The sequence below is a fragment of the Sinocyclocheilus anshuiensis genome, unplaced genomic scaffold (genome assembly GCF_001515605.1).
Source record: "Sinocyclocheilus anshuiensis isolate Anshui unplaced genomic scaffold, SAMN03320099.WGS_v1.1 scaffold1867, whole genome shotgun sequence".
NCBI lineage: Eukaryota > Metazoa > Chordata > Actinopteri > Cypriniformes > Cyprinidae > Sinocyclocheilus > Sinocyclocheilus anshuiensis.
In genome coordinates, this window is record NW_015548298.1 from 183,797 (window position 1) to 195,996 (window position 12,200).

The 12,200-nt window shown below is 34.5% G+C and overlaps 1 protein-coding gene across 2 annotated transcripts in view; it reads left to right on the forward strand.

The window, feature by feature from the left end:
- The first annotated feature begins 10,207 nt into the window (after positions 1-10,207).
- Positions 10,208-12,200, forward strand: part of thumpd3 (THUMP domain containing 3) — a 19,243-nt gene continuing 17,250 nt past the window's right edge. For both annotated transcript variants that reach the window (XM_016443818.1, XM_016443819.1), the window contains exons 1-2: positions 10,208-10,279; positions 10,546-10,724. In XM_016443818.1, the coding sequence (XP_016299304.1) occupies positions 10,563-10,724 (162 nt within the window). In that variant the 5' untranslated portion in view covers positions 10,208-10,279; positions 10,546-10,562. The remainder of the gene's footprint in view (positions 10,280-10,545; positions 10,725-12,200) is intronic.

Sequence of the window (12,200 nt, forward strand, 5' to 3'; positions counted from 1 at the left end):
CCAAACAGTGCATCAGGAATGGAAGCATTATGGTTTGAGGCCAGACAGGCCCTGAGGAAATTATAGACTCAACCAAGCATTCCACAATGTACCAAAGTATTTGAGAATATAAGGCCATCTAAGAGGATCTAGTACAAACACTGAAACAAGCCCACAAAAGAATGTCTAAAGCAACATGAAATGGTCATTCCATAACCCTCCAAAAGCAAGGCCCAATTTTGAAACACAGACAATTCTATAGGTCAACATTTAGGCCTGCACAGTCTGCAGGTTTGTGTTATATACAACAAATGTATCCTTATGTAACAGCTATGTTCCGAGAGAGAGAGAGAGAGAGAGAGAGAGAGAGAGAGAGAGAGAGATCATGTGAGAACTGAGCTTTGCCATCACAGAAATAAATACAATTAAAATATAAAACACATATTTAAATAATATTTCAAAATATTACTGTTTTTGATCAAATAAATTCAGCCTTGGTGAGCACCAATGTTTTTTCAAAAACATTAAAAAAAAAAAGACCTTACTGAAACTTACTTAAAGAAACTTCCTGAAAATAGTTAAGGCTATGTTTCATAAATGATAGGGCTATTTGTTACTATTTTATTGGGGCAAGAAAAGAGTGAAAAATTGAAGGGGGTCTGAATACTTTCCGTACCCACTGTATATTAATATATTAAAAAAAATATATATAAATAATTTCATATCTGCAATGACAAAGATCCAACAAAACTCTGCACTTTTAACAGATCAAGAAGGCTTTTACTAGTAGTGCTGCATCAGGGAATAAAAAAGGAGAACGATCTTTATTAAAGCCCTAAAAGGCTAGAAGGTCTGGTCCAACATTCATGTTCTCTTCACCATGGCAACCCCTTTTCTCAGGACAGAGACAATCTCAAGGGTAGGAATGTTTATGCATGTTCCAGGAAGAGTTTTGAGGAGTTCTGTTTGACTGCATCAATGAGACAAAGGAAGAGAAATAGAGTGCAGAAAAGATTTAAATTACCTATTGGTTTAGAGTTAGGTTCATCTTTCTGAATTACTGCTATTAAAATTAGCAGTAGTAGTAGTAGTAGTAGTAGTAGTAAAGAGTTAGTATCTGAATTTAGAAATGTACAAAATTACAGATGATTTTTTTCCTGATGTATACATGTCAGTAAATCCATACAATACATAAAAGTTTAAAATGTAAAAGAAAGACATTGATAAAACAATAGTTGTCTGAATGATAAATTATACTACATTAATATGCTGTTATAACTGTCAAGTAACAAGGAACACATTACACGTTAAATAAAATATTGATTAATGTATTTATATACAATTGATTTCAGTTTTTATTCAAATACTTATGCACACCTTACAAACTCCAGCGTGTCCATGCACTCATTCACATATTCAACATTACTCACTCACCCCTCCCCTCCATCTGCAACTCTCCCTCATTCTCCAATTCCCCCTCTTTTCACTGACCTTTTAAATCTCCACTCCAACAAAAGAGACAAAGGGAGCTGGATGGCTTTCTCTCTTTCCCCCCTGCTGAAGGGGAACAAACACACATACACAAGACTACAGCCTGTCATTCCACAGACACAGGCCTGAAGTACATGTACAGATTTGCACCACTATATCACTATCTCTGACTTTCTTTATCTCCGTTAGCCCGTTTCTCATCATTTAGGTGCCCTAGGCAAGATCCCTATAAAATAGGAAAACTTCAACATGCTTTATTGATACACTTAGCCCAGCTCTCAGTCTATATTATATTACAAGATGATAATTTTGTAATCATTGTCATATAAAAAGTACTTCTGAATTATCTTCTAATTAAATCTTCTAAATTAAATCAGTTCAACATATAAGTGATTGTCTCTTCAGCAGACTCGATTCTTAGAGATTACTTTCACAATGTACTTTTTGAAGCTTAAAAATGTTACATACACTACAAAAACTGCTGGGTTAAAAACAACCCAATTTGGGTTATTTTGGCAACCCAGCGCTGGGTAAAAAAGGGACAATAAAAAGTACTTCTGAATTATCTTCTAAATCTTCTCAATTAAATCAGTTCAACATATAAGTGATTGTGTCTCTTCAGAAGACTCGATTCTTAGGGATTACTTTCACAATGTACTTTTTGAAGCTTAAAAATGTTACATATATAACATCGCCTGCGATTCTGAACGCGATATTGCGTAGCTTGTCAGTGATCTACGGCTCTGTGTAGTAAATGCCACTCCATCTGAAAGCACGTGCTGGAGATTTACTACTAATCACAGAACCGGCTACACTGATGAGATGTGCATGAAAATCGCATTTGATTATTTGCACAGCCCTACTTTCAATGGATGGAAAAAAAGAAAAGAAAATCTTAATTTGTGTTGCTAAATGACTGGCACCCGCAACATGACTGGAAAGCAGAAATCAAAAGTTCTTTGATTGGCTAAAGAAAGAAGTGGACTGTGTCCACTATTTATTTTACTATTTACAGAGCCTTGGGCTGCCACAGAGATGGTGTTATCTCTCTTGGCATTTATTATTATTATTGGCACTTAGCAACCCTAACAACAAATTGGCCAGAACATTCTGGTAACCAGCTAGAACCCCCTAGTGATGCTCAGCACCCAGCCAAAACAGCCTAGCAACCAATTATAACACCCTGAAAACCAAATAGCAAAACACTTTAAAAAAAAAATTATGCATAGCATTTTCATCCAATGCTGTCTCAAAGACACTCTACAAGAAATTCATCTCCAGACATGCTCTGAAAGTTGACTTCACAAACATTTCACTATTTCATTTGATAAAAATCATTATACAGAAACAAAGGTCTTCAAAACATCCCATCAAAACAAAAGTTTGGATTCACTTGAAGAAATTTACCTTTTTTTTTTTTCAGTTGAATGTACTTCGTGATGTATTAATAATTATAATAATAGTAATCATGAAATTATAATAAAATTCATTTGTATGCCATTGTTTTTTTTTGTTTTTTTACAATAAATTTGTATTAAATCATAAATCCAGAAAGCTATTGTAAAAGACTATTGTAAAAATACTAATAAATTGTGTTTTATGAATTAAATCGATTAGAACTGCTTTTTGATTATTACATTCAATTAAACCATTAAATGGGAATCCAGAAAATTTTAAACAGAAATCACGGTATTTGGGAAAAATAAAAAAAAAATTCTGTAGGGCCCTAAAATGTGATTTTTGTTCAATTTTAAATAAGCAGTTGTTAAATTGTATACGTTTCATAATTTCAATTAATTAGACAATTTAAATTTAACCATTAAAATGGAATTCAGAAAAGTTCAAACAGAATCCAGAAAAGCCTTTCAAGACCCCATCCTATGCACCACAATATCACAGAGAAACACAGACAAGCTCTTTTGGCTTGGAACAGTGTTAGGGTTAGTATGTGTATGGGGAATGTAAAAAAATGACAAATTAAAAGTCCTGAATATACTTTAAACTAGGCTTTGTTACGCCAACATTAATGTTTGTCTTGACAAATTTTACTTTGAGTTCAATCTTAATTTTTCTATCAAAAGACTTAATTGAATTCATTCAAAAACTGTATGGAACTACAGAGAATATGAATGTTTAGAATGTGCTCATGTAGAAATGGGAAACATAATGTTGCTAATCTCACTACTCACAGGCTACAACAACCTTGCATTTGAGGGGCTTGGGCAACTCTTTTGATCTTTGCATGATGGTACTGTGTACTTCACTGTTAATAACCGAACCAGAGGAGTTTATTGATGTTCGTATAATATGGCCTTCCACTTTAATGAAAAAGCACCATAAATAATTTCATGCCCTATATTTTAGGTCTTCTGATGACATTATATTAGACAATAAAAGACAGTATATTTGATTGGAATTCCTGTTTGAAAACTTCTCTTCCTCCATTCAGCATTGAAACACTGTCAAAACTAGTTATGACACTCAGCACGTTAAAACTCCCTCCAACATGTTCCAATGTTCCCTTCTGCATAATTTGAACATAAAGGTCTGTGCTTTTGTTTAAAATGACTGCATTTTGCTGGAGTTTATTGGTGATTCTGAATGGTATGGTACTCGCTATCGGGTGTCTGTTAAATGAGGTAACTGGAGAGAAGAGGTTTGAATAAAAACACATCATTCACAAGCACAGTTACTAGAATTTAAAACCCTGATGAAAAGGCTTGGTAAACTGTCGAATAGATGCAATACACTCTGTGTTGCGCACACACAATATCTCTTCTTTGTGCTCTAAACTTTTTATTGTGGTGCGAGGGTTCATCTGTGACTCAAGAAAGAGATACTGATGTAAAGCATACCATCATCTGTAAAGCACCCAGAATGTGTATAAAATGCTTTTAAGTCACTCTGCATTTGGAGCCTTTCATACTGTTTTTTAATGAAAGATAATTAAAGCTACACTATGTAACTTTTCTGTTTGAAATTAACAATTTAAGTAATGCACAAGTACATCAGGAATTGTTGGGATGGATTTCATGGGAAACGGCATACTATGTGTTTAACGTCATATCATATTGCTTCTTTTTAATTCTTTATTTAAATGGAAGTGTACATCCAATCCAATCAAGAGAGTATTATTAGTAGTAGTACTGTTACTTTTGATGAAATTCGCCATTAGATTCACCCACACAGAACAGCCGAGGCAAAGCACAATTCACGTAATTACTAAAACAATGTTCCTCCTGTAGCTTTAACATTTAGCCTATATAATTGTTTTATTGTATGTATCATGTCAGTTGTCCTAGTAAACAACATATTGTTTATAGAGTGTATATATTTATTTAGTAGTACTTGTATTAAAAAGTAACCTATTTTACAATTATAATTTATTTTGTTACATTAAATATCAATATTTTATGTATTTTTATGTTTTCTCTTTATTTATAATGAAGCCGTGTGTAGTTAGCAACTTAATAAGTTAAAGATATTCTGTACTGGAAAAAAAAACAATGGATCAGTATCGGCAAGGTAGCAAAAATTTGAATCAAGCCATGTTTTGTAACATTTTGTTAATTAAAGCTACACAAATCTCTACAATATGTACATTCTAAGTATCATTTGTCAAAGTCGATATGAATCTTTTTTTATATTTTAACTTACTTTGTTTAACAGTATGCACAACACTCTAAGGCGTACACCTCGCATGAGAAGTCTGTCATTTTCACTGAAAAATTGGGTTTGACATTTTGGTTAATGAGGTCAAAACAAATACAAAATACATACATGGATGAATCATTCACATTCATTTCAAGATCAACATGATTTTACAAATTTGATAAAGTGAATTTTCATAATTCAGTTTATATTGTCTTTATTACTATGATATAAAGTTTATCACTCTCGGTTTTGGTATACATCTACATAATTTTGTCATTTACACACCCTCATGTTGTTCTAAAACTATAGAGACTAAAACTATAGAAACTATAGAGTTTCTCTTCTGGGGAACAAATTATGTTAATATTTTATAATAAAAGTGAAAGGGCACTATGTCTGTCCAAAATTCCATAAAACACAATAAAGACATCACTAAAGTGGTCCATATGACTCATGCCCTATATTCCAAGTCTTTTGATAGATTTGTGTGACAAACAAACTTACATTTCAATCATTATTCACTAGAAATTCCTCCTGGCTACAACCTGTTTGGGATCACAATAAACAAAACAATGAAAGAAAATTTGGAGTCTGTTTACATTTATCATATGAATATTAATGCCAAATGTATAGAGGATAAGACCCCTGCGTACGACCCCCAATGCAAGCTTTCCCTAGCAAGACAAAACAATTCTCTCCCTTTTTTTTTTTGGTCAATTGTCAAAACAAATATGATGCTTTAGCACCACCAAATAGACTACTATGTGTAGTAGCAAATATGTCTGGATGCTAGATATAAATTAATATAAAAACATAAAAATAAATAAATAACTCTTTATTGTCCTGATAAAAATAAACAAATTAATGAATTTTTTTTTTTTAAGTCATCAGCCTGTTCTGTCATAAGACAATTTCCCCCCCCCTGGTGTGAATAGGTGCATAGGAGTGCATTGTTTTGATGAAAATGTTTGAAACGTTTTTTTTAGCTTGTGATAAATATGTTTACAATACGTTGTTTGTAGATATGCCTCATCCTAAATGCTAGTGCTTAAAAGAAAATAAATGCATTTAAAATAAATTAACTTTAGATTATGCCTAGCCTACTTTTAACAACCTAGATAACTTCTTCTTCAGATAACAACACTTCAAATCAAAATTGCATCTTCAAGAACAACGGTATTTAGCTAGAACATATATTACAATGTAATCACAAGGTAAATCATCTACGATTTAAAGTCCTTGAAGAGTCTCATGGGTTTTGGGTTCCATTAGACCGTAGCTACTTTGTTTAAAGTCCATTCACAACCGGAACGAGTAACTCTAAAACACATTTCCTTGACTTCAACATAAATATAACAACCCGATATACGAATTTCTACAAATCTGTAGTGCAAAACATTTACGTAACAATTATCACAGCGCACACATGCGTTAGGAACACTTACCTTATATCCACGTTACTCTGCTTTTGTGTTTGGAAAAAGTTTATCCAACTTGGACGATTTTTGAACAACGCAAATTCGCACGCTGACCACAATGTCCACTGTGTGATTTACTCGGTTTAAGGTACAAAAAAATAATTAGAAAAAATAAAAACATAATATTAATGATTAAGACATTACGATTATTTTTGATTGCATAGGTCGGCCGCTTGGTTTGTAGTTAAAAATTATGTCCATTTAAAAAATAGTGCTTTGCAATTTACTGGTCCTTTTCACAGTCGGCATATCGCGCTGCAACAGCTTTTCAAAGGGAAAAGGTTTGGTATACAGAAATGAATCATTAGAAGGGAAACTAGAGAAAAGCGTCAGTTCCATGAGAGGCGACCCGGAAGTAGTTGATAATTGGTCAGATACTTTGAGGACGCCATTCTTTTCATTTCTTTATTTCAATCTTTTTTTTAAGTATATGATTATAGATCGCCCAAGGGAGTATGCTGTTATTTTTTGTACATTTTTTTTATTATTATTATTTAGTCTGGCCCTAGTGGTCCCAATTTCAATTTTGACAACTCTATTCACTGACTAATGTCTATTCATCTGTGATTGCTTTTCAAAAAAAAAAAAAAAATTCCTAAAAAAAAGATCAATCCTAAAAAAGATCAATCCTAAATAGAACTCAGATGTCTTCACCTGCTTCTATAAGTTTTTGAAATAATACAAATTGAACATAAAATTGACATAAAATTGAAAAATTATAAAAAAGATTATATTTATATTATTAAAAATGTATATTATTATATAAAATAATCTGCAACAAAGTTTTAAAAGGGCAACAAAATATTTTAAAAGAATTTGTTGTTGTTGATTGTTACCCATGAACCATAAGCTTTGCCCAACTGCACATTTGGTCACCACATTTTGTATTAAAATTTTATCAAATCACATTTTATGTCAGAATTTTGCCTATACAGATGTGTAAAGCAAATTTTTGCACATGTAAGGTTAATTATTTAGAGTCAGGAATTTTCCTGCTTATTGAAATCACTCATCTTCATTACAGAATAAAACAGATCAGTTGTCTAGAAGGGCCACTATCCTTCAGAATTTAGCCTCATCCCTAGTGAAACACATCTGCCTGGAACTGTCAAGTAATTCTGAAAACTGGTTTGATTTTTCATGCATGTTTGATTAGGGATTGAGCTAAACTTTGCAGAACAAACCGGGAAGACCTGCACACTTGCAGTCTCTGGGCCTGTCCCAAGACTTTCATGTGGGTGTGAAGACCACAAGTGTGTAGAACTTTATTATAAGACACACTTACAACACAGTGTTGTAAAAGTTTTTACAGAGCTTTATTTACACATTTTGAATGCTTTGCACTTTGAATTAAACTTTTAAATGTCTGATCAGTAGTCCTTATGTAACAGACCACAAAATTTAGTAATGTCTAATTAATTTACCTTATACTAGAATTTTTCTCTGAAATGTCACATTTTTATTTAAATTCATTTGTACACAAGTGCACAGGTACTTATTTTCGCAACTTAATGTGAAGAGAAGAGACAGAGAAAGAAACAATTAACATTAAGAAAACTTTTAATCCAGTAATGGTAAGCACATTCAAACTAAATGAACTGGGCATCTCGTTCCTATCATTTGTTCAGGTCGGCATGCATGTCAAAGGGTGGAGGAATTATGAATATGTAACAATGACTGATGACAATTCAGTTCCACTTCTAATTTGTATGCCCTTCCCTCATCAGCTTCTTCTTTTCTTTTGTTTTGTTGATTTGTTTTGTTTTGATTTTTATTAATTCGCATTTACATTCATAACAATTTTTTTAGCATCAAAATACTACAATTATAATTATACATATATTATAGCATTACTGATATGACGCAGTAATTGAAAAATAAGGAAAATATTACAGTTACACTGTAATTGCATCATAATCGTCACTGTGGAGACATAATCATACAGGTTTACTACTGTCTCCTTCTAATATTCAGTGTTGAGAAGCGGTCTAGCTAGGAAGCCTCAGAACGACTGTTGGGGGACCTTCAGGAACAGTGTCCCAACCACTGGACCACTAATCATTGCTTAAGTTGCATGAGTGCCCACTACTGGTGGAACCCTACAATTATTATAAAAACAACGCCCTTGGATTTTCACTCCTGTTCCTGGAGATCTACCTTCCTGCAAAGTTCAGCTCCAACCCTAGTCAAATACACCTGAACCAGCTAATTAAAGATCTTCAGGAGCACATGATAATTATAGACAGGTGTGTTGAGTAAGTCTGGAATTGAACTCTGCAGGAAGGTACAGCTCCAGGAGCAGGATTGAGCACTTTTGCTCTTGGAACCTACTATGGAGCTGATTTATTTGCTATTATTTGTTATCTGCCTTTTCTTTTGATTTAGTTTTATGCACCATTGAAGTGTAGGTTAATTGCAATTGAGTAGCCACAATCGAGCTATTATGGGAGATGGAACTGACTAAAGCATTTGAGTCAAGTCAAGTCACCTTTATTTATATAGTGCTTTATACAATACCGATTGTGTCAAAGCAGCTTTACAGGGTCAACAGGAAAATAGTTTGTCAATAATACAAGAGGACAATGACAGAGTAATTTTTTTCAACTAAAGTCAATTCATTGATGATTCAGTGATGTCATCATCCAGTTCACCTCTCTTCCAATAGTATCTGTGCAATCAGTCAAGCATCCACAACTAAGCAAGCCAAAGGTGACAGTGGCAAGGAACCAAAACTCCATTGGTGACAGAATGGAGAAAAAACCTTGAGAGAAACCAGGCTCAGTCAGGGGGTAAGTTCTACTCTGGCCAGATGAAACCAGCATGGCATGGTTTAATTCCAGGTTGAAACACAAGTCTGATTGAGCAGAAGATCCATCTGTTTCCTGTGGTCTTGTGCAGATGGTCGTCGGGGTGATGAGGTCTTTGCTGGAGATCTGTCTCTGGGGCTCATCTAGGTGACATGGCCTCCACTGACATTCAGGGCTGTAGAGGTCGTCTGTAGGTGCTGTTCCACCGTCTGATCTGGATACAGACTGGATCTGGGTGGCTACGGTGACCTCGGAATTAGAATTAAGTAGTTTAATGAGTTTAGGTTTGTTCTCTGCTCAAAAATCAAAGGGTTGAAGGTCCGTCAGCCAAATCTTCTCTCACGCTTTAAATGAAGAGGAACACATTTTTATACTTTGTACCTAAGATCCTCCTATAGGTATTGAGTGACTCGCTTGATGTAGCATGTTATTTTGCATTTGATCTGCATCATTCATTTGAGATGTAGTGTTTGATAAAACTTGAAAGTGATCATTTGTAACAATTTTTATATTTGTAATTTTGACAGTATTGTACTGGATTCATACTGATATTTATTTTGTTACACTGTGCATTTTCATCATTCATTTGAGATTTGACTGTTTGATTAAGCTTTTAAGTAGTTATTTGAAACTATTTGTAGCCTATATTTGTAATTTTGACAGTATTGGATTCATATTGATTTCTTTTTGTTACAGTTTATGCAACCACGTTATGACTAAGTATGATTTATCATTTGACTTTTATCAAGAAAAAAACTTCAAAGGTCTCGGGGAAAAGGTAAATGATCTTTGGTCCATGTTAGCGGTAGGGGGCGGTAATGCACTATTTCAGTTTGCGATCCACTGTTTAACGAAACGAAGAAAGAAGAGGTAACTTCTCTTGCTTATATTTTCCCCCTGGGTTTAGCTATATTGCTAGTGTACTGTTACTGTACGAATGACTGAGTTATTAATGCGTCGGCCCTTAAATGCTCACATAGCTTACTAGCAGGCAAACTCAGAACAAGCTCGATTTTTCTAAATTATTTAGCAAACGTTGCAAGTCGATGTCTAAAGTACTTTAGGCTTAAGTCATATTATCAGGAAAAACTCTACCAGTAGTAGTGTCGGGTGTATTTTTATTTCCTCTATTGCAGTTTATCTGGGGCTGATAATGCAGGAGCTTGATCAGGCTGTCACGATCGGAGCGACTGTTCCGACGGGATTCGAGCACACTGCAGCTGAGGAGGTCCAGGAGAAGCTTGAGGCCACTGCTAGAGTCAGCAAAAACAGAGGAAGAATTTATTTTGATATAACAACAGACAAGCTTCTTAAGGTCAGTCGTACTCTCGTTTGTTTCACATAACTTGGCATTTTGTATCGACAATGAGGGTCTGAAATCAAGTGTCTGTTTAACATTACTGGCATGGCATATAACATAAGTACAGAAGCCGCTAGTGGCACATCCGGTTTTCAGTAACACGTGCCATTAAAAGCATGCCGCATAGTGTGAAGCTTTTTGTGAATAACACATGACGCAATATTTTTCAGCAAGCCCGGACAAAAAACTTTAAATAAAGCTATTTGGTGTGTACAAAATAAGTGCATTTTCATTTTTTTCCCATAGGGCTTGAAAAGCAATATGACACAAACAAACCAACCAGCTAAGTTACTACGACGTGAATCACAACGTTGCAAACATTTATTTCAAGCAAATAAATAAAACTTCACAGGACCACAAAAGTAAAAGACTCCGTATAATTACCATTTTTATTGAAGGAATGAAATACAATCCCAATGCAAGCAACATAATAAAACAAAAAATTTAAATGATCTAAAAACAAGCAGGGGTCCGTTCTTCGTACGTCGCTAACTCAGCTGGATTTGTTGACGATTTGCCTTTATCTTGGATTGTTTGGTTTTTCAAAGCTCATCCCGGAGTTGCTGTCATAGCAACAGTTCCATAAACTTAAACCTGCTCAGGAGCAGACTTATTTCATGTAAACAGGATTAGATCGCATCTTTTTAAGCAGAAGTGATGCTAAAATCTGTCCCAGCCACTGCTACTTTATTAGAAGAGTACCCTACTGATCCAGGGACCGTAATTTAAAATAATAATAATTTAAAAATTAATTGAAAAATAATATAATAATGTTGTGTAGTCTATAATACTACAGACACAGACAGTTTTACTCGCTGAAAGATTTATTCGTCATAAAATAATTACTTCGTAATTGTATTAAAGTCTTACACACGTTATACAGATAATGTAGAGTCGTGCATTAAAGGTGCAATAGGTGATTCTTTAGAAACTTTTTGTTATGCTGGTTGAAAGTCTCTTCACATCTCGATAGCAATAATTAAGTTAAGTGGTCTAAATGTCTTTATCTGTATTTATATATTCTGTGGAAGGCGTAGGGCAAAGAAATGTTCATCCAATCAAAACGCTCGGTCCGAGCGTTTTAATTGGCTTTCCTACCTGCCTGTCAACATATGTATTAGCATACCTCTGCGCACCCGGTTCGCGCAGACAGGTTACGTCATCAGCGCGTTCACGCACGCTGTGCAGACAGAGCGAGAATGGCAGACAAACATCAACAACCCGATCTTCCTTCCTGGTATTGTAGTACTTTTAAAGTTTTCTCACCGGTGAATGACACATGATGTAGCACAGCGGTTCCCAATTCCAGTCCTCGTGCTCCCCCGCTCTGCATATATTTTGCATGTCTCGCTAGTTAACACCCGATTCAGATAACCAGCTCGTTAGAAGTGAGCTACGTGCATGAACTGTGTTCCGATCGATATGATCCCT